Raw genomic sequence first — 24,729 nt, 5'->3', positions numbered from 1 at the left:
AGAACAGTGTTGAGGAGTAACTACCTAAAAGTAGTGACATGACTAACTTAACTACACTTTTCAGCAGAGTCAAAGTAGCTCAGCTGTGTAGATTTTCCAGCAACGAGCTTCATTTTCCATCAAGTAGCGATTTAGCGTCAAAACGCGTCGCCTTTCAAATTATACTCTTTTGACCGTAAATGACTATGAACGCGCTCGACGCATGCCTACTACAACTGCTTTGTGATAATCTTTTAGTAGAGTCAATGGCAGGCGCATGTCAAGCACTGTGTGCGTCGAGAAAATCTGGACACTATGGACAGTCCGCGCAGATGACAAAATTAGCGTCACGCATACTATGAACGGAGTGATCAGCAGCAGGGACAACCGAAGTATACTTTGGGCTTTAACCGTCCTCCCTCTCCCAAGTAGTGCTGGGAAAACCAAATAATTGAAGTGAATCGGTTCTTTCAGACAGTTGCACCGGTTAAAATAAACTATTCATTTTAGTGACTCAGTTCGTTCGGACGGTTCATATAAATAAACTAGTTCACTTAACCTCGTGTGACCCTGTGTACACATGCATGGACGTTGTATTCTGGCTTTGCTATAGACTGTGCATAATTTAATTTAAACGACTGATCTCAGTTCAAGAGACTTTGTGCTGTCAGTAAAGGGTTAAACGTTCAACGCACGGAGTCACGTGACAAAACAACATGGTGCTGACCACAGCGGAGTTTGTCTTTGGAAGAATCGTCAACAAAACTACATCTGGTAAGAAACCAAATTAAGTTTTTACATTGAAACCTGTTTGAGTCAAAAGATTACAGTCTCTAGTTTCATCCGATATGCCATTTTTAAAATTTTAGCAATTTATCGCGAAACGCCACACTGTTAAACACAATGACCACATATGTGGACTACAGGCTCATTTTCAGTTAAAATATCCGATATTCACTGTCTGTACATTATCACACTGAGAATAAATGAGTTCATCCATAAGCTGATAAATGTGTCTTTCAGAGGCTTTATATGGAGTTAGGATGAAAATAAGGTGCATTTCTAACTGTTCTGAGACCAGTGCAGACAGACAGCACACTGGAGGTTAAGTCATGCACTAAATAGGGAGCAAGGGAGCATCCTATAGCTCTCTATGCAGTTAAGTGCATTCACTCCTAAAATCTGATCAAAAGTTCAGTTTCAGGCTGCAGATGATGTTTGGATCACTCAACATGTTTGACAGACATGTGACAATGATAATCAGTACATAGATTCAGAATTTATAATGTATCATTTTATTTTAACATGATTGACAGTGATTGGATGATGCTGGACATTACTTTGAATCTGAATTAATTATGCTAATTTCTGATGTAATGTCTGTAACGTCTCATAAACATGAATAATCAACACTCCTGGAAACAAACTATTTGATGAAAAAAAATCTGATTTCTATAACTTGATATTATTTAACATTTCACAACTTAGTCCCGCTGTCCACATATGAGGACATACATTTTTAGGAAAACTATTTGATCTAAAATACACCATATATCTTTAAATAGCTTCAATGTAGTTGGCTACTTTTTTTGTTATTAGCCTGAAGTGTATCTAATGATTTTTTTAAAAGGCAAGCTTGACTGTTGTTTAACTACTTTAAGTTATGTGTTGCTTGAGAAAAATCAGTTTTATAGTAACTTCACGAACACTGTTACGGTAGCAAAAATAGTTAAAATAGAACATATGTCTAAAATGTGAGTTACTTGATATTAACGTCTTGTTTATAGAACTGTTGTATAAAAGTACCACTTGCAATCGTACTGCTCCAAGTACTCTAAAAGTCCTGCACCCTCGAGTCCCCGTGATATTCTGCTCTCTAGATATGACTGGAGTCCCTCCTTCAATATAAGTCTATGGGATTTTTTCTGTTTGGGGTTTGCTCTAAATATGAGCTGATTATTTAATAACGTTGATGTTATTATACAAGATGATTAAGTTCTCTGTCTGTCTGCATGGCTTATTGTTCTTTACACATTGGAAGTAACTGGGGTCAAAGGTCAGACAGGATAAATACACACCCTCTGTTAATCGCAGCTCACGCCTGTAGGATTCCTCCAATGGTCACGGCAAAGACGGAAAAGATGACCTTGACAAATGTGAGACTATTAGAGACATCGTCAGTCGTTCTCACGGTCGTTGAGAGACGCGAGACTAAATTGTTTATGATTGGGTGTTATTGTTGAATGCTCACGCTGCTGTTGAGTCTATTCTACTGCAAAAACAAAACTTTATACCATAACAAACTGTTCCAAAGATTTACATGCTGAGGCCACAGAAAGTATCTGGTAATCAACATTATGCCACAAACGCAGTTAATTGAGTTTAACTTGTATTAAACCCCGGAATATTCCTTTAAAGCATTTTACTTTCATAATATGATGCATTTCAGAGTAAAACAGAATTTTTAGTGAGAATTAAAATGTAAGGCGGGGCTTAGTTTCATTCATGGGATTTGATTGGATGGGGATATGTTAGGCTATGATACTATTGGTTAACCCCTTAAACTCTGGTGCATTTTTCGGCTGCCGCCCGCAATTTTTCACACTCAAATTTAAAAGCTCACCATTCACACATAATGTGGAATAATTGCAAAAAAATTGGTCTCATAAAAAATAATGTATGTGTTTATAATCGTATGATAAAGTTTTTTTTAATGTCCTAAATTTGTAAGCATGTAATTCTGGTTCTGTTCACTCTACTTCACTTTGAGAAGTCTCATTTTATTCCAATAGATGGCAGAAAGCACTAGAAAAAATTATATTTTCTGTATCACCTTCCATCACAATATAAAGATCTGAAATGTAGGTGGTGCTTCAATGCATTTTAGCCCTCACAGATGTGCTCGTCCATAGACATTCAGTCTAATTTTCAGTTCAAGCGCCACTTTTGTTATTTCATTGAATATCTCGGCCTCTGAGTGGACTAGAAGCTCAATCTAGGTGTCATTAGAAATCTGAGATCCTCCCCTTTGTGATGTTATAGGGCTGGGCGATATGGCAAAGAAATAAAATCTAGATTTTTATCAAACTTATGGATGATTCAAGATTCACGATTCGATTTTTCAACTTTTAAATGTACTCCAACATGATTCAAATGTTATGTTCTTTATTAGAATGCAAGGCAACCTGGTTTCTTTGAAAAGTCCTTTTCATTATACGAAACAAAGGTGTGAAAGAAAAATTTACAAATGCACCAAATGCACCACCGGGGCAAGTTGTCAACAGAGTATAAATGTAAAATAAACTCAAATCTAATAAACCCAGATGTTCAGAAATAATAGAATAAGAAAACTGCAGAATAATTCTTAGCCATTGTAGGTATTAATTTTATCTAAACCAAGTCTACCTAGAAAGTTATCTAGAAATCAATATCTATAAATGATCAAGTTTACCTAGAAAGTTCTCATTGCATATCAAACAATTTGTGTGTATATTCGTAAACTCCTGCAGATAGAGACGCGCCCTCTAGTGGTTCACACTGAGCAGCGCAGCAATATGAAATCAGTTATCATTACAATTCAACTCGCAATGTTTGTCAAAATGACCACTTGCCAAATGTTGGCTATAGATGCAGTACACTTGAACACGTCACAGAACAAAGCAATAATTAGCAAGCTATCATGGCAAAAAGAGCAGCGGATGTTTGATTCTCCCATATATAGCTTCTCCATTATTTGAAATGAAGCGCCCGTCACGTAACTAACGCTTTTTTATGGGTAAAAAGAAAAGAAAGGAGACCATTCATCAACATGCACACGCTGAGGCCAGTTATGGTCGTAAGACAGTATATACATGCATGATGGACGAAGCTGAGCTACAAACCACACTGTACAATCATACTGGGAATATTACAGCTGTCTTTTATATCAGTCTCCGTGTTGTTAACCTGCCACATTCTTTTGGAGCGTGCCACACACGTGCAGCTGATCAGAAAGTCTTTTATGCTGATCATGAAGGCATTAATGCTGCCTTCACATGCCAATGGAATTATCGTAAATACGAGTTTCCCACTCCACCTATGATGATATATAATATTTTATCATCAATAGTCGAAAACATATTTTCTGATGATTTGTTTTGTATGCTTTTCCTTCTGAATTACATATTTTGTTCTGGACATCTAAGATATAACATTGGATTATTCACACAAGCAAGCTCACAGACAAGTAAACAATGGCTCATTTTTTAGAAAACTTCCTAAGGTAAAAGTAGGTATATAGGTTTTGTCTATTTGGGACTTACAGCAGCAGTTATTTGAGCATAAACAAGACGTCTGTATTTGATGACTTACAGAAATCATATTTCACTTTGTGATTCTTTTGAACATCTTTCAAACTGTGTTATTAAGGCAACAAAATAAACTATACAGTCAAATTTCTGAGAATGAGACCTTTCATTTGATAAATGACTTGTCCATTTAGGTACTATTTGAAGGACTTTTATTTTCATATAAATATTTCTACCCATTACCTCTAGGGGGCGTTGATTTTCAACGCAAATGTTTCGAAGGCCTTATAAGTAACATAAATGCAAAAGTGATTGTTATCTCTGAAAAGGTCAGATTCTAAGCTTTCAAATGATAACTCATATGCCTGACTTCTGTATACGGAGACTTTTTAAGTGCAATTTTTTAGCACGATTTAGCACCCACCAGCGGGTCCATAGAGTTTAAGGTGTTAATATTATTTTGCCACACCCACACAGTGTAGATGACATCAGCAGGAAGCTGTTTCATAAGTGGAGCAAGATTATGAAAACAAACATTCTTTCTTTAGAATAACGTGCACGGATAAATTGTTCACAATTTAACAGACATTTATTTAGGAAATAAAATAAATCATGTTTTCATGATGTGTCTCACCTTTACAGCATACGTGTTGCGGGAGTCTGATGCACAGGAAGCAGAATAATACACAGCGTCTCCAGACAGACAGCTCGGCTTGTTACAGGTCAATTTAAACAGCGACCAGTTGCTCTCGTTGAATCGCAGCGGGTTTCTCTGACTGCGCATGAAATGTTCTTCACACTTGAGCGCGAGACGCCGCAGCGACTCCGCGTACAAACCACCCAGTTTGGAGTAGATCCCCTCACGACTGTCAATGTTACTGAGCAGTGTGTGCAGCTGCAGGGTTGAGCCCATGGCCGGCGGCACGGACAGTAGCGTGTTGAGCTGCGGTAACGAGCTAGACGTCACGCTCCCCCGACTGTGACCCCCGAGCCGTCCGTGACCTCTGAAATGGGGCTCGTCGAGGGTTCGAGAGCGCTGGGGCGGGCAGCGTTCAATGGATTCGCTGGAGGAGTACAGGGGGCGGGGCTCCACCGGACTGGACGGGTGACTGCGCAGAGGGCCCGCAGCATCAGGGCAGCTCACGTTCGTTTCTGAGCCGCTGAACGGGAGCCGTGGGCGAGTGCGGACGAGCGGTTTGACTCCTGATTCACTCGGCGCAGAGCTCGTGCGGTTCACCAGCTTCTTCTGGGGTAACGGAGGCGGCTGCTGCTGATGAACGAGACTGTTGCAAGGAAATGTATCGGGCTGTGGCGACACTGGGGCGGAGGCCAACGGGCTGCTGGGAAAAGGGGAGGGGCAAGAGTGGAGGGTGGAGCCTAGATCACATGATCAGAGAGAGAGAGAGAGAGAGAGACAAAAAGGAGTAATTGTTAAATCCATTGTTTATTATATTGCTTACTCTGCACTACTATTGTTAATTTACTTTCGTTACTGGTTTTCATTATTAGTATCAAACAAACTACAGCTTGCTGTTTACTCTATTTTAACTTTTTTTTAAATGTTATATTCATTTTTTGCAACATTTGCAGCATTTTTGAAACATGACTAGAATTAATTTCAGTGTAAATTGATCATTAAAACATCCTTAGGTGCCGTTCACACAGGTTCTATTGTATTTTTAGAATGTAAATCTTTTTTAAAATTGGTAACGCTTTGTTGGCCAAATTGGCCCGGTTGCTAGGGAGGGTAGAGTCGCATGGGGTAACCTCCTCGTGGTTGCTATAATGTGGTTCTCGCTCTCGGTGGGGCGCGTGGTGAGTTGTACGTGGATGCCGAGGAGAATAGCGTAAAGCCTCCACACGCACTACATCTCCACGGTAACGTGCTCAACAAGCCACGTGATAAGATGCGCGGATTGACGGTCTCAGATGTGGAGGCAACTGAGATTCGTCCTCCACCACCCGGACTGAGGCGAGTCACTACGCCACCACGAGGACTTAGAGCGCATTGGGAATTGGGCATTCCAAATTGGGGAGAAAATAATAATAAAAAAAAAAAAAAAATCCACTATCGGTCGACCTCTACCGAGCACAACGAATGCAAGGATCTCGAGACACATTTTTCAAAGTTTCAACCTACGTTTAACTTGTCACGGCGTCCTAAAACACAGCTTGTGTGACTAGAGACGCAACGCAACCAAAGTGAGATGCTCCAAAATGAGTACATAGAATAAAAGTACATTTTAACATTCTATAAATCGATTTTAAAAACTATCGGCCGATTAATCGGTTATCAGCTTTTTCCACCTTAGTTATCGGTATCTGCGAAATCCACTATCGGTCGACCTCTGCTTTGGATATTCAAAATAATTCATGAATCATTTAAGAGAAAGAAAATCCTCACACTCTTATTCAGCTCATAATAAACAGCAGATAATAAAAAAAGCTGCACATACACAATAACTTTACACTGCAGTGTGTGTGTGTGTTTTGGTTAGTGTTTAACAGAGAAACGCCTCGAGCTCTTAAACTGATTAAAACAGCCCTGTGACCCATAACAAAAGAAGACCAGAGACAGAGAGTGTGTGTGGGCATTTATGAGTGATTATACAGGTGTATCTGTGTATCTCTTTTGCTCTGTTATGTTGTAAATGTTGTAAAGCTCCACTTTAAGCAAACAGACAAGAGTCTGAAATCTGATAAAATCCCTCACTGGACACGTCTCTGACGATTCAGATATTAATAATTCAGAGAGATTGAAGAGTTTGAGTCCTGACCTCAGTTCATCTCTACAGCACTGATGCAAAGCTTCTGTTTTATAGTTGAATTTCACATCTGAGGCTATTTTTGAAATGAATAACAGCTACTACTTATTGCATACTGTGGAGTATGAACTGTACATTGCCTAAAGTAACACTTTACCAAAAGCTTGTATTTGTTAACATTAGTTAATGCATTAGTATTGTGAACTAACAACAAATTGATTATTCCTGATTTTTGTTTATGTTTGCTATTTACACAAGTGTCGCAGTGGAATTACGTTGCTGCTTACTGCATGCATACAGGAGTAAATAGTACGCTGCTTATACAGTTCATATAAACGCAATGCCGTTTTAGAGTCTTAAACAGCTTTCTGGTGTCCATGTAAACGAGCTCATTAAGTTGACCAGACAAAGCCAACATACTGTAATTCTACAGACATGGTTTAGGTATTTTCCCAAACCATGATCAAAATTATTGGAACTACTCCAAGAGCTTTCAAACAAGATCTTCTGAACTCGGCACAGACCTTCAGACTGTTCTGACTCAGGTTTAACTTTTCTAACTGATCACAATTACTGTTTTTGTACAGCGGACTATGAAAATTCAGGAAAATCCCATAGATTTACATCGACAGAATGTTCAAACGGGTCAAAACTATTCAAACTCCAATTTAAAAAAAGCAGCAGCAAAAATTCAAATGTAAACAAACCCCACACAAAGCCTTTTATCCATCTTAAATTGCTATCTATCTGTCTGTCCATCTGTCTATCTATCTGTCTGTCTGTCCGTCCATCCATCATCCATCCATCCATCATCCGTCTATCAACTATCTATCTATCTATCTGTCTGTCTGTCCATCCATCATCCATCCATCCATCCGTCCGTCTATCAACTATCTATATGTCTGTCTGTCTGTCCATCATCCATCCATCCGTCCGTCTATCTTCTATCTATCTATCTGTCTGTCTGTCAGTCCATCCATCATCCATCCATCCGTCCGTCTATCTTCTATCTATATATCTATCTGTCTGTCTGTCTGTCCATCATCCATCCATCCGTCCGTCTATCATCTATCTGTCTGTCAGTCCATCCATCATCCATCCATCCGTCCATCCATCCGTCTATCATCTATCTATATATCTATCTGTCTGTCCATCATCCATCCATACGTCTATCATCTATCTATCTATCTGTCTGTCTGTCAGTCCATCCATCATCCATCCATCCATCTGTCCATCCGTCCATCTATCATCTATCTATCTATCTGTCTGTCTGTCTGTCCATCCATAAATCCATCCATCTGTCCATCCGTCCGTCTATCATCTATCTATATATCTATCTGTCTGTCTGTCTGTCCATCATCCATCCATCCGTCCGTCTATCATCTATCTATCTATCTGTCTGTCTGTCTGTTTGTCAGTCCATCCATCATCCATCCATCCATCCATCCGTCCGTCATCTATCTATATATCTATCTATCTGTCTGTCTGTCTGTCCATCCATCATCCATCCATCCATCTGTCCATCCGTCTGTGTATCATCTATCTATATATCTATCTGTCTGTCTGTGTCCATCATCCATCCATCCGTCCGTCTATCATCTATCTATCTGTCTGTCAGTCATCCATCCATCAATCCATCTGTCCATCCCTCCATCTATCATCTATCTATCTCTGTCTGTCCGTCCATTATCCATCCATTCATCTATCTGTCTGTCCATCTATCTATCATCTATCTATCTGTCCATCATCCATCCATCTATCTGTCTGTCTGTCCATCATCCATCCATCTATCTACCTGTTTGTTTGTCCGTCCGTCCGTCCATCATCCATCCATCCGTCTGTCTCTCATCTCTGTCCGTCCGTCCATCCATACCTATCCCCCTCTCTCTCTCTCTCTCTCTCTCTCTCTCCATCCATCTATCATCGATCCATCTGTCCAGTCCATCTACCCCTCTCTCTCTCACTCTCTCTCTATCTATATCTCTCTATCTATCTCTCTCTCCATCCATCCATCCATTCGTCTATCATCAATCTATCTGTCCGTCCGTCCAATCCATCTACCCCCCCCTCTATCCATCCATCCATCTAATCTCTGTATAACCATCAAACTTCAAAACTAGTTGAAACTTTCAGACAAGGTAAATTACGTGTTCATTCATTCCAGATGTTTGTGAATGACTGCTGGTGTGTTCATGTGGTTTCTGGGAGTTGTGTGGCATTCTCTGGAGAGAGTCGCGGTAATGAACGGGTGGAGAGGAAGATTAGTGGCTTCATGGGGGGAAATGGTCGGAAAGACGCCCGTGATAAACGACACAAACCCTGACTTCCTCCTGTTATCCCGTCATTATCTCTGTGCCCCAGCGCATCATGGGAAAACTCTACATGTACACCACACGTGAACCTGAATCACATGAGAAGTTTAGATATTACAGTGAGTGTTTGAGATACAGAAGGAATGAGTGATGTTCTGATAACTGAAGTGTTTGTCTAATTGTGTTTCCTCCTGCTGTCTGTGTGTCTTCTGTATTTCCTCATCATGTGTGATTATCAGTAAAGGAAGTTTGACTGAAAGAGATTCTGTTTTTAGACAAACACAATTACTGTAATCTAACACTCTGTTCCAAATACTATTGAGCTTCCTCACTGTGTACTGTCCACACCTTCTTAGGCAGCATCCTAACCGATATGGATCCTCATAAGTGACTTATATATTTTATATATATATATATACAGTTGTGTTCAAAAGTTTGCATACCCTGGCAGAAATTGTGAAATTTTGGCACATGATCAGTCACATTTTCAAAATCAATGCCAGAATTTCACAATTTCTGCCAGGGTATGCAAACTTTTGAACACAATTGTGTATATATATATATATATATATATATATATATATATATATATATATATATATATATATCACACACACACACACACACATACAATTTTATATATATACAATAATAATAATATATATATATATATATATATATATATATATATATTATTATTATTATTATTATTTAAATATAACTATTTATAATTATTTAATTATTATATTTTGAATTATTGTAATTTAAAGGGCTTTATATATATGCAATTAATTTGGATTATTTTGATTAATAAATTGGCATATCATGTAATTAATTTGATTCAAAAATGTTATCGATTTAAAGCCTTAATATAAATATAACTATTTATAATTATTTAATCATTATATTTTGAATTATTGTTATCTGAGGGGCTTTATATATGAGATTAATTTGGATTATTTTCATTAATTAATTGCTATATCATGTAAATAATTTGACTTGGCTCCATTACAATGCTCTATATCAGGGCTCTTCAACTACTTTCTTGCGGGGGCCAAAAACATTTTCAGTATTCATCTTATCCAGCACTTTCATTGCAAGTAACATGCTACTTAAAAAACACCTTTAATACTGTGCATTTATTCATATTAAAATAGTCACAGGTTATACTGTATACTGAATTATAATTGTTTTTAAGGTCTGACCATAAATTCCTTCATAAGATCTGGCTGAAAAACAAACAAACAAAAAAAACAAAAAAAAAAACATAATAATAATTTTAACATTTTAGGGCTATTGTTTACAAACTATGAAAACTGATGAGAAACATTTAGACCTGCTAAAGCCCTCTCGCAATATCAGCCCACATATGAAAACAATGGTCATATAAAAATGTCATGTTTACTTAAGAACGCATTAAAAAAAAAACTGTCTATTCTTCCATTTTCTCTATAAAGTATCATCCTATTCAGTGAGGAAAAAATGAGTCCTGCAAATATTGTGAATTTGCAGATTCACAATAGATTTTTGTGCAGGTAATCACTGGCAAAAGAAGAACAAACTGAGTTGATGCTGTTCGTGATTGAGAGGACTGACTCACAGCTGTATAGAACCAAATATAATCAGGACATTGCAGTTTCACATATCACTTTTTTACGAGCCCTACAGACCCTGAACAGACGAGATGCGCCCGTTTGACACTTCAAGAATAGTGAATATAAGCAAACCTTACAGCGCACTTTAGCTGAACGTTCGGTGCTGACAACATTTCTGTCACAACTGTGGTGATCATTTTTTACAGCTGTAGATTTGCACTTCACACAACTAAGCAATTTATATAAATACATTTGATTGAAAAAGACGTGATCAAATGCACAACTAAACGGTACAATCCGTGTTTAGCAAAGCAGTGTAGCTAAACTATCACCTGAAAAGCTTAAACGCGCGCTCCGATCTGGACAACTGATGACGACAGAATGCGTTGCATGCACCATTGAGCGCTGTTTTTTTTAAAACCCCTTTTTTCTCCCAATTTGGAATGCCCAATTCCCACTACTTAGTAGGTCCTCGTGGTGGCGCGGTTACTCACCCCAGTCCGGGTGGCGGAGGACAAGTCTCAGTTGCCTCCGCTTCTGAGACCGTCAATCCGCGCATCTTATCACGTGACTCGTTGTGCATGACACCGCGGAGACTCACAGCATGTGGAGGCTCATGCTACTCTCCGTGATCCACGCACAACTTACCACACGCCCCATTGAGAGCGAGAACCACTAATCACGACCACGAGGAGGTTACCCCATGTGACTCTACCCTCCCTAGCATCCGGGCCAATTTGGTTGCTAAGGAGACCTGCTGGAGTCACAGCACAAGGTATTAAGCGTTGTTAAACTCACCGCTGATTGCTGAGGCTTGCACCTACGAACACGGAGTCTTGCACAAAGAGCGCTCTGGTATTTCAGAGGGCCAGACAAAGACGATTGGTGGCCCAGATTTGGCCCGCGGGCCACCAGTTGACTATCCCCACTCTATATGTTAGTAATTACCAAATTAAGCTTTTTATAGCCTATATATTCACCAGATGAAGAGTTTTGTACATACAGTACAAGTATATATATATATATACACACACACACACACAGTATATTTCACAGGATGAGGTTTATTTATGAGGAATAAAAAATATATATAATATCGGCAACTATCGGTAGAGATTTTTGCCGATAACTGATAGTTCCATAAAAGCAACTATCTGCACCGATTAATCTGTAAAACTGAAATATTGGTCTACCTCTACCCTCCACAGATGATACTGGACTGTTAGTTGATGGGAGTTTTAGAAGGTTTTACTCACCGGTGTCTGAGAGCGCTTGTAGACTGTCTGTAGACGTGTTCGTGCAGCAGTTCAGTCCTCGCAGCGACTGGCCGAGATTCTCTACTGATCCCGGCTGACTGACACGCTCCAGATCCATATTACTCCCACTCAAACGATTACACACCCTATAGAGACAACACAAACACCATCAGAACATCAACATACTGTATATCACACTCACAAACACTTGTTTATTGAGTCTTCTTCACCTATTAAACAGAGCGCCCTTCAACACATTCATGTTGTTCGTTGGAGTCTCTCATGTGAGTGTTAAGAGTGCGTCACAATTTAAAGGAAAAACTCTTGAGTTTGTGGTTACCAGAATGACTGAATTCCCTCGCTGTGTCATTAAACCATTATCTCTGTCTCTCTCCATTCGAGAAAAGCCACATCAAAGTTTGTCCAAGTACAGCTTAAAATATCTTCTACACACTGCGAACTGTACTGAAATTGGTGCATGTTTCTGTTGCTCAACTGTTATGGGAACGCCAAACTCTCCATCAGAGATTTCTGTAGTGTATAAACATCATCACACACTTCAGATAAGAGCATCTGCCACATGCAAATGTTATGTAAATTAAACGATAAAATATTGATCCAATCGCAACCGTCCTCACCTTCAGAGTGAAAACAAAAGAATAGATGTGTTTTCTCATTCTTTCACAAGTATTCACAAGCACACACACACACTCTCTCAGGCATGTTCGGACACACACTCGTCTCGTGAATCAGATCTGCATCTTCACATTCATATGAAACTCTGAAACAAATGAAGGAAGCGTGTTCGATCCGCTAAACCAGAAAGTTTCATGAGTATTAAAGCCTCTTTTAGACAGTAAACACACTTTCACAGCCATCTAAATGAGGAACTGCCACGGACGTCTATTGTTTTTATATTTAAAGGGATAGTTCACCCAAAAATGACAATTCAGTCATTGTTTACTCACCCCTGTGTTGTTATAACACTATATGACTTTCTTTCTTTTTCTGAACACAAAGGGAGAAATTGTGAAGAAATGTCGTGCTCAGTGATGTCATACAATGGCAGTTTATGGTGACCACCTCTTCAAGCTTCAAAAGAACACAAAAGTATAATTCAGAAGTCTAATAAATTATTCCATGAGACTCATGATTGTTATGAAAGCATACGATGAGATTTGATGAGAAACAAACTGAAATCTAATGTATTATTTAGTGAAAATGTTCACTAACTGTTGATCTCCTGTGTGCGTTCATGATAGGACACGAGAGCAACAGTTCACGCAGCCCCCTCGTGACATTGGGGCGTTCAAAAGAAAACTTGTTTTGTTTATCTAAAAACAGATCCTCCACAGTGATAGTGACAACAAACCTGTGGCTTTTTAAATTGCAATTAGTGTCTGTGTATAAATAGTCAATGAGTTTGTTAGCTCTCACGTGGATGCACTGAGCAGGCTAGATACTGAGCCATGGGGAGCAGAAATGAACTGTCAAAAGACCTGCGTAACAAGGTAATGGAACTTTATAAAGATGGAAATGGATATAAAAAGATATCCAAAGCCTTGAAAATGCCAGTCAGTACTGTTCAATCACTTATTAAGAAGTGGAAAATTCGGGGATCTCTTGATACCAAGCCAAGGTCAGGTAGACCAAGAAAGATTTCAGCCACAACTGCCAGAAGAATTGTTCAGGATACAAAGAAAAACCCACAGGTAACCTCAGGAGAAATACAGGCTGCTCTGGAACAAGACGGTGTGGTTGTTTCAAGGAGCACAATACGACGATACTTGAACAAAAATGAGCTGCATGGTCGAGTTGCCAGAAAGAAGCCTTTACTGCGCCAATGCCACAAAAAAGCCCAGTTACAATATGCCCAACAACACCTTGACACGCCTCACAGCTTCTGGCACACTGTAACTTGGAGTGACGAGACCAAAATAGAGCTTTATGGTCACAACTATAAGCGCTATGTTTGGAGAGGGGTCAACAAGGCCTATAGTGAAAAGAATACCATCCCCACTGTGAAGCATGGTGGTGGCTCACTGATGTTTTGGGGGTGTGTGAGCTCTAAAGGCACGGGGAATCTTGTGAAAATTGATGGCAAGATGAATGCAGCATGTTATCAGAAAATACTGGCAGACAATTTGCATTCTTCTGCATGAAATCTGCACATGGGACGCTCTTGGACTTTCCAGCATGACAATGACCCTAAGCACAAGGCCAAGTTGTCCCTCCAGTGGTTACAGCAGAAAAAGGTGAAGGTTCTGGAGTGGCCATCACAGTCTCCTGACCTTAATATCATCGAGCCACTCTGGGGAGATCTCAAACGTGCGGTTCATGCAAGACGACCAAAGACTTTGCATGACCTGGAGGAATTTTGCCAAGACGAATGGGCAGCTATACCACCTGCAAGAATTTGGGGCCTCATAGACAACTATTACAAAAGACTGCACGCTGTCATTGATGCTAAAGGGGGCAATACACAGTATTAAGAACTAAGGGTATGCAGACTTTTGAACAGGGGTCATTTCATTTTTTTCATTGTTGCCATGTTTTGTTTTATGATTGTGCCATTCTGTTATATATATATGTATGTATGTATGTATGTATGTATATATAAGTGTGTTTGTTCATGTTTGGATGCATGTGGATTCAGCCGTTTGATCGTGCCGTACGTCCGTCTTCATTTAGAATAAGAATGAGATTTTATCGTCATGGGAACCATACATCAACATATACCGCGCTGATTCAGTGTGTGTGTGTTTCTTCAAGGGTATTTTAGCGGTCATGTGCAACAGAGAGGATTGTGCTGGCGTCACAAAGATATAACAAAGTAAAAATGTACACACACACACACACACACACACACACACACAACAGCATCAGACATTAAGTGGGGCTTGGGGAAAAAGTCCACCCAAAAAATGTCAAAAATGCCCCCGAAATTCAAAATGTGCGGGCAAAAAAATACCATCATAATTAATTCTTCTGTTTTTTATTTTTATCACATCTGATATATTTCTATTTAAGCCTTCAACCATCCTTCAAAATCACAAACGCTGTTTGTAATCAAGAATCAAGAACAAAGACAAAAAAGAAAACGCATCCTACAACCACATGTGCATCATGTCACACTCAATGTGTTTGTACACAACAGAACCACATACAACAGTGCCATCTGCATAAAAACAACCACAAACACCACGAGACAAAAGATCCCAGCACACAGTGGATCCATGACCTTTACAAAGGTCAACGCTGAGCCCGAATTAACCAACCTCACATTCCTGCCAAGCTGCATATTTACAAAATAAATGATCTGAACACAATCCAGCGGCACAATCAACCTCAGAACCTGAACTTACAGACTGTAATGACACGCCTCAGAATACAGTGGAGTCTAAAAGTCTGAGACCACATTAAAGGGATAATTCACCCAAAAATGAAATTTCTCATCCTCATGCCATTCCAGATGTATATGACTTTCTTTCTTCTGCAGAACACAAATTAAGGTTTTTAGAAGAATATTTCAGCTCTGTTGGTCCATACAATACAAGTGAATGGTGACCAGAACTTTGAAGCTCCAAAAAGCACATAAAGGCAGCATAAAAGTAATCCACAAGACTCCAGTGGTTTAATCCATGTCTTCAGAATTGATATGAGTGTGAGAAAGAGATCAATATTTAAGTCCTTTTTCACTATAAATCTTGATATCAGCAGTCTCAAGCTCAATTACGCGTTAAGCACTAGGAAGTGTAATCAAGCTTGAAATCATGATCGTGAAGGAGACTGCTGATACCAAGATTTATAGTGATAAAGGAGTTACATTTTGGTCTGTTCTCACCCACACCTATCATATCACTTCTGAAGTCATGGATTAAACCACTGGAGTCTTATGGATTACTTTTATGCTGCCTTTATGTGCTTTTTGGAGCTTCAAAGTTCTGGTCACCATTCATTTGCATTGTATGGACCTACAGAGCTGAAATATTCTTCTAAAAATCTTCATTTGTGTTCAGAAGAAAGTCAAACACATCTGGTTGACATGAGGGTGAGTAAATTTCTGGGTGAACTATCCCTTTAAGAATTTGGGACTTTTAAATCATCTTTAAAAATGTAATTTAAAACACATCAAGCTCTGAGAAACGTAATCTTTGTCTCCATGTTGGTTTCACAAATTCTTGAAAAACATTTATGTTTTCTTCAACAAAAACAGCTTAATATTATGACTTTAAAAATGTCAAGTGGTGTAACCATCAAGTAAAAACATTAAAATATTTCCCTTGCACCTTGAATACAAGTGTACACAACTTAATCATTATTTTTTATATTTTTTACATACGTTTTTGAGTCAAGATTATTAAGAAGTTTTCTCATACACCACATGACCTGAACAACATGTGCCTTTCCATAAAAACGAACATTTTGACAATTAATGATATGACAAAATAATCTTTTTCACACGCAGTCTTACGGTTCTAACGAGGTCAGTTTTTTTGTTTTATGTTGTTTTTGTCACATGACAATAAAATGGCTACTTACATGTTGGTTACACCATTTGGTGTGCAATAGTTTCAAATATTAATTCTATTTTAAAAGAAATTGGCTTCAGTGCTTCAAGATTATCCTCCACAACTCATGCCAACGTCATTGCCCAGTTCCCAGTGTGCTCTAAGTCCTCGTGGTGGCGTAGTGACTCGAATCTTGCGAGTTGCCTCCGCGTCTGAGACCGTCAATCCGTGCATCTTATCACGTGGCTTGTTGAGCGCGTTACCACGGAGACGTAGCGCGTGTGGAGGCTTCACGCTATTCTCCGCGGCATCCACGCACAACTCACCACACACCCCACCGAGAGCGAACCACATTATAGCGACCACGAAGAGGTTACCCCATGTGACTCTAACCTCCCTAGCAACCGGGCCAATTTGGTTGCTCAGGAGACATGGCTGCTTAGGAGACCCTCAGCACACCCTGGATTTGAGCTCGCGACTCAAGGGGTGGTAGTCATTGTCAATACTCCCTGAGATACCCAGACCCCTGTCTTTTTTCAGCTTTTAATTTGTCTCCAGATGGTTATACCACATGACATTTTTTTACTTTAAGCCACAGGAAAAAATGTCAAAATGACTTTGAACTCAGTAATTAAAAACATGTTTTTGTTTTGTGTGAATGGCATTTGTAATGTACTTTTAAGGAACCTAATAGATCTGGGCAAAACACATTACCGACATGTCATTTACCCTCATGCCAGCTCCAGTGCATGCGGTTACTCAAGCAAAAACTAATTCTGAAATTCATGTAAACCTTTAAAGTCTAAATATTACACATATAACTTGCAAAAAAAATAAATAAATAAAAAATCTGTATAAAATCTCAGACATTTGGACCCCACTGAATGAACCACAAAGATCTGCAAAATCTTTGACCTACCTCAAAAACAGACAGCGTTGATCACTGGAGAAACTTCACACATCTAACGGTGCATCACGGCTTCCATGTGTTCTATTTGAGTGTGTGCAAAGCAGCATTTACAGCCCTGTATTAAAATATCCCCATGTATTATCATCATATCTGATTGCATCGGCTAAGCTCACACTGGATTTATCTTTAAACTGAGGAGCTACAAGAGGAACAGGGCTCGTCCCGAGGCATGGAAACAAACACCCAAGGCGCCGATCATCTGTTAGACTTCTCTAGAACTTTCTTTAACTTGACCGATGCTCAGAGGGACAACTGTTTGGACGATTTGGACTGAGAATGGACTGAACTGACCCACAGAACATCAGAACACCTACTGCTTACAGTGTCTGTTAATGGATCCATTTCTGAAATAATTAAACCTTCTGTTTATCAAGATGGAAAAAGCAGATTTTGAACCATCTGGTCCTTTAATTATTCATTAGATATAAAGAGCTCATATAGGAACTTCACCCCATTACACTTTGCTCTCTATTTACAAATGAGATCCATTCATTAAATGGAAAGTAGATGGATTTGCATAATGTTTTCTCTCTAATGAAGAAAACAAACATTGAGTAAGACATCTTCTGGTAATTGTGAGTTGACAACACGTTCATCTGCCATTTTTCGTTTGTTATGGAAACACAGTCAGTTTTTGGCTCTGATGCATCACGAAACACAAAATAAAGACAAACGCATCAACTGCCAGTCAAGACGAGTCGCTGCACGCTCGGACAGAAGCAGATCAGTATGATTTCAAGTGTATCGCGTTACAGTATTCCAAGAATAACAAAGGTTCTTATATTCAGCCAAAACAGGAGGATGTAACCTATACTGTACTAGTCTCTGAGAGTGGGTCTGGATGGTCGGACGGTCAACTATTGATTAGTGAGGCAGACAGGTTTACTAGATTTAGAAATTTGGCTGACGATTAAGGGTGCTTTCACACTTGGTTCGACTGCTTGGAACGAACCAGAGTTTGTTTCCTCCCCCCTCCCGCTGCCCCCGCTGGTCTCTTTTCAATCATATTATCTGGGTCCGAACAACGGTCCGATTACGTCATTAATGTGAGTACAAGTGGCAGCTGTTTCCCACTGTAACTAGGTAACAAATCGAGAAGACGTCACCATACGATGCATTGAATGTGCAATGATTAGCGTTTGTCTGCCGCAAAGACGCGGATGCTTTGCAAGAGATGTGAAGAATGTGAGCTGCTCTCAAAAGGGGGTTTATTCGTACACAAGCAGGTAGGAGAAATGCATTATACCATAATAACTGTGATCGGGACGTAAATTATACGTCATCGCAAGTGGTTCACTTCCACGATTTGGTACGATTGTGTTTATATCAGCAGTGAACAGTACTGGAGTTCACATGAACTGTACCACAGACCACCTTTTCAAGCGGACACGGGTGCAGTTCACGGGGTCGCACAAGAGTTCGGAAAACAGCGTTCACATCATCCAAACAAATCGAGCTTTGACGTCATTTGAACCGGGTGCGCACTAAAACTGCTAGTGTGAAAGCACTCTAATTGTCATACAAGTAGTTGCGATTAATAATTGCTCATTTAACTGTGTGTTTTAGGGCTTGTTACGATTATGACCATTAATTGTCATACTTTAAGATTTTAAGATTTTGATTTCCTATAAGTATTTAAAATAGAGCTGTCAAAATTAACGCGTTAACGCATGCGATTAATTAAAAAAGTTTAACGTGTTACTTTTTCTTAATCGCGATGAACATATTTACCGTTAATACACCATAAACCAGTAGGGGGCTTGGGTAGCTCAGTGGTAAAGACGCTGACTACCACCCCTGGAGTTCGCTAGTTTGCTAGTTTGAATCCAGGACGTGCTGAGTGACTCCAGCCAGGTCTCCTAAGCAACCAAATTGGCCCGGTTGCTAGGGAGGGTAGAGTCACATGGGGTAACCTCCTCATGGTCACTATAATGTGGTTCGCTCTCGGTGGGGTGCGTGGTGAGTTGAGCGTGGTTGCCGCGTGGATGGCGTGAAGCCTCCACACGCGCTATGTCTCCATGGCAACGTGCTCAACAAGCCACGCGATAAGATGCGCGGGTTGACGGTCTTAACGCTATTTGTTGTACAAAACAAGCCATAATGGGACTTGTGACAGAAATTACATATATTTCAGCCTATGTAAGGTGCATTTGAATTACCACAGAACCACATCAAGTCTTAACTATCTCATAAATGCAGAATGAGATGTGTTTGTCAGCAAGCGCTTTTCATGTGGAGTTCAAAGTGGCATCTAGCTTTTATTTTGAATCGTACTTTTATTACGAAGTGTGTTTTTTGCCGGAAGCTTCATTTTTCCGGATAAACAGTTCCTGTCACGTCTGAAATCTCATCTCTTTACACTGGCCAAATGAAATGTCAGACACCGTTTTTGGAGTGTTTGTATTTTGTGTTTTAGATTACTGGTGTTTGTGTATGTGGTAATTTTTAAACGTTATGTTTAAAATGTTATTACTGTGAAGCACTTTGGTCAACTCTGTTGTTTTAAATGCGATATAACTAAAGCTGAGCTGAAAGCGCAAATGCTGTGATTTTAACTATATTAATATATATTTTACATGTGCTGCGTGGTTCACAGTAGATTAGTGCTCTGCTCTGTCATCTCATACAACGTGAATGATTATTAATGTCTGTGGATTTTCCAGTGGATGAGCGGTCGGATTTAAAGTACGCAGCTCATCCACAGCAAGATTGCAGCCTTTAGCGGTTTAATAAATCGCACTAGGACATATCATGATTTTAACGTGATTAATTGTCCATTTCAGTGTTAAAAGAGTAACAGAGCACGCATTCAAAATAAGCCTGTGAGCATATTAAAGCTGTGCGTGTGTCAGTCATACTGCACGCTGGTACCGGACAGAGTCGGTGCCCGGTACTACTGGTACTGCAGAAACACTGGTCTCGTTACATCCGTTTTATTTTAGTATCGACTTGGTACCAAAGTACCAGTCCTTTTGACAACACTACTGTGTACAATCATACTGGGAATATTACTGCTGTCTTTTATATCAGTCTCTGTGTTTTTAACCTGTCACATTCATCGGGAGCGACATTAAGACAAGCGCTATGAATTATTTTTCTCTTCCTTATTCAGCCTTTGGTGGATTTACAACGTATCTAACTATAGTGTTCGCAGTATTTTTGGCAAAATCTCGATTAAAGAAAAATCTAAAATCGTGTCAAAACGCAAATTTGGATTTAATTGGAAAAATCGGAAAAACCGTCCAGCCCTGATTGTAGTTTCAGAGAATTATTGAGGCTTAATGCTATTTTTATGCCATGTTGTTCATAACAGTTGTCAGTTGAGGGCGCTATTTTGCCACTGTTGTTTTTAACAACCGAATCTACACGATGTCGGCCTCAATAAAGCTCATTTGTTATCTTTGGGTTTGGGGGGCGTGGCTAATCCAACGGCTCAGTCTCCTGGAAGTAGAACGGCTAAAATCCCTTACAGCACCTTTAAATTAAAGTGAAACCAGCACTTCAAAATCAGCACTTATATTTTCGTGGGAGTTTGGCGGCAACCTCCACAGACCGCGCGTGCATCACAGCACTTAATCGTCACACGCGCTTCTAAATTCGGTATGCGGTACAACTCAGTGAGACGTTCCCAGTTCATTTGGAGTACTCATAATGTGATAACACGACGTTTATGCCGTTTCTTCTGCATGTTTGCTTAAAAATTCCCTTATTTGGAAAGTGAAATATAATTGCAATTTGAGGTGCAAAATAATCACGGTTGTCTCAAATAATTAGATTTTTTGGGGGTAATTTTTAATGGTGCTTTATAGCAGATGGAACTAAAGACACAACTTTGCGAAGAAGGTCTTAGCGTGATGTTTTTGTACCAAATTCATCATCTTTCATACATTTCAAAACAATTACTGTCAGACTTCAAATCACCTGCTGTGCAAAACATTAAACTATCACAGCTATGTAGGAAATTCCTGGGACAATGGTCAATTATAAAGAGTTTTGTTATACAGATATATATGACCTCTAGAATGCTGCCATTGACCAATCACAATCAAGCATTCCAAAAGCATCCAGATATCACTGAGAAATGGGTTTGATTGCGTAAACCAGCCCAGTTATATCAACTAGTTCACCAGTCATTCAGACCCACGGACTAGTTAATTTCATACATCCATTCTAGTCTACTGTTTTGAAAACTTCACTGTGGTTTATGGTTTGGTTTCACTCTGAAATCGTGCAGGACAGAATGTCCTATTAACCACAATCTGTGAAGCAGTGTGCAAGTCGGCTACTAGTCGAGAAATGACTCTACATAATCTCAAAAAACCTCTTGTTTGAGAAACAGATACCTTGAATTCTTGGCGTTGCTGCTGATTGTAAAAACAGGCGAGCTGTAGAACATAAAACGTGATGGGTCGCATCAAACAGTCTAAGGTCAGAATAGACCAAAGTCTGGATGCTCAGATACCGGTCGTCCGGGATACGGAACTTTTGTTGACTCCACACCTCAACCTGGAATCCGACTCACACATGTATTTAAAGTGAAAACATGGTGATCTCAGCATGTTTATTTTGACACGGTCATTTGAGTAAACTGACATTTTCTAAGCCTCAAATGTTTCTCTGCTTTCTGCTGATGACCATGAGTGAAACCATGAGAAAAATAAAACCTGACCTAAATTAAACCCCATGTGTTAAGGGCAGAGAAGAGATCTAGTTTACAGCTCGATGAAGATAAACAAGTTAACACAGATAGTTTTAGATCCATGATCACTGGTCATATCATGACAAATTTAGAGCCTAGGATTTCCACGATAAGGAAAACGAGGATGGAATCTAGGCATACATATGGAATTAATGATAAAACATGTTATGTCACATGATTTGAAACATTAAATTAAAATCACAATAAGTCCTCGTGTTTTGTATCGTGCTGTGAGACTCAGCATAAACACAGTTCAACTGTTAAAAATAACGCAATGTTACATTGAAAATTAATTTTTATATTTTCATTTGATTAAGTTTAAATTAACTCATTTGTTTAGAGAACCCTTTGATATAAAACTGAATTAAAATGTTGAATATAGAATATGGAAAATATGCCAAGAATACAGTGACCCACATATGGTTTTCGACCATTGAAAATTAAATTAAAATTTAACAATTTGCACATGGAGCCACATTGAGATCCCCATATCTCTGGGAGTGAACAATATAGGGCCTTCAAAATGGAGATCCATAAAGAAAAGTTTGTTCTGAATCAAGATCTAAAAGAATATTAAGATCTCTTTAATACTTCTAGAGTTACAGACATGCCAACTTTGGAATAAGAACACGAAAAGTGCTTTTTTCCCATTTTTAAACTGTCACCATTGGCATATCATGCAACAGGAATGGCTAAAGTCAACTGGTTTTAGTAACAGACCTACCAATCTCTGTGTAAAAATAAAATAATGATGCTGCCACCTTTCTAAGGTTATTTTTTTTATCTGTGGTTTTGCTAAAAAATCATAGGTGAAAATTGCCATTTTGACACCCCTCTAAACAACATTGGATTACTCAGTAAATATTCATCTGTGGCATTTAATATTTTGGCTTTCATCTTCATTTATGTATTTCTTTCACCAGAAAAAAAATGATCAAAATCAAAATTTTGAGCTGGGGACCTCTGGTTGAGTTGACACAGAATTACCCTACAGGAAAAGCTGCACTATTTTAAAAGCAGTTGTCATGCTACTAAAAGAAATGTGTTTAATAGGGTCAGTATTATTTTTTATTTTTTTTATGAAAACATATTTAATTCATTTATTTTTATAAAATTCCACTGATGACAACAAATCTTGGTTTAAGATTAAGTACTTTCTAAGTTAAATACGTTTAAGCGTGAACTTAACGTTGTTTTTTGTGATTAACATTTTTTAGTGATTCATACAGTAAACAAAGAAAAGCAAAACATATATACACAGAATCAACATTTAACACCCACCACTACCCCTCCCAATCCTCAACCCCACCCTGACCCCCAACAAACATTCCTGTGGTCACACATGAGTATATACACACACACACAAAAAATATATATATTTATATATAATAACACACATTTATAACTATACCTCTCTCTCCACCGCCCCTCCCTGAGAGCCCTTCAAGAACGCCAAATAGTTGCCCCATTTCCCAACAAACGAATCCAAGTTCCCCAGTCTTCTAGATGACACTTCCTCGAAAGCCGCCACCCTACCCATCTCCGTGCACCACTCCTGAAATGGGGGCGCTCCAGCCGAATTCCATCCCCTTAAAACAATATGTCTGGCGGCCCAATTTTTTAGGTGTTTATTCCCTATATCGATGACCGCCCCAATAGGGTCAGTATTAGTTAGAGTACACGTGTAGCTTTGACAGTCTGGTGGGATAATGAGTTGAGTAATCAGCCTTCAAAATGTTAAAATTAAATAAAGGTCATTAACACAACACACATTCTACTCTAGTGTGACATTAAGACAACCGCACTATTTACAGCCTATCCAAATCAAATGTACAACATGACATTAACCTTTAATAGACCATTTGACAAATAGAAAGAAGGTAAATTGGCAGTACTGACAGTAATCACTGACTGAATATGTCAATAGAAGTCAATAGAATGTGTGAATGAACAAGGGCTGTATTTAGAGTGATTTTTAGAGCAGTGTGAATGGATCCGCAGTTGACACTATAATCCCTGGTTAACAAACCTCACTGCAAACAAACAACCCAAGAGAAAAAACAACAACAAAAGCACACGTCTTAAACTCACAGACAGAAAATCTGTTTAATTAGAAAATACTCAACTCTTTGAACTCAAAGCTTCAATGGGTCCATGATATCAAGATAACAAAAAATGCTAATAATCAGTAAGTGAATTTTTTACATTTAAATTACTTCCAGTAAATCACCAAGCTGCGAACTCAAGCAATGACATAACCTCATGACAATAAATGCAGATTTATTTCTAATCTAAGAAAATTTAAACCATCTAAAGATATAAAAAAAAACATCACAAGATGAAACCAGAAGTCAGA

The 24,729-nt window shown here is 39.0% G+C and overlaps 1 protein-coding gene across 2 annotated transcripts in view; it reads right to left on the bottom strand.

The window, feature by feature from the left end:
- Positions 1–24,729, bottom strand: part of LOC127429088 (inactive tyrosine-protein kinase PRAG1-like) — a 39,355-nt gene that overhangs the window by 2,403 nt on the left and 12,223 nt on the right. For both annotated transcript variants that reach the window (XM_051677883.1, XM_051677884.1), the window contains exons 4-5: positions 12,194–12,339; positions 4,900–5,642 (exon numbers count right to left, since the gene is read on the bottom strand). In XM_051677883.1, the coding sequence (XP_051533843.1) occupies positions 4,900–5,642; positions 12,194–12,339 (889 nt within the window). The remainder of the gene's footprint in view (positions 1–4,899; positions 5,643–12,193; positions 12,340–24,729) is intronic.

The sequence above is a fragment of the Myxocyprinus asiaticus genome, chromosome 38, assembly GCF_019703515.2.
Source record: "Myxocyprinus asiaticus isolate MX2 ecotype Aquarium Trade chromosome 38, UBuf_Myxa_2, whole genome shotgun sequence".
Taxonomy (NCBI): domain Eukaryota; kingdom Metazoa; phylum Chordata; class Actinopteri; order Cypriniformes; family Catostomidae; genus Myxocyprinus; species Myxocyprinus asiaticus.
The sequence above is the reverse complement of the archived record's forward strand: the minus strand, read 5'-3'. Positions and strand labels throughout refer to the sequence as shown.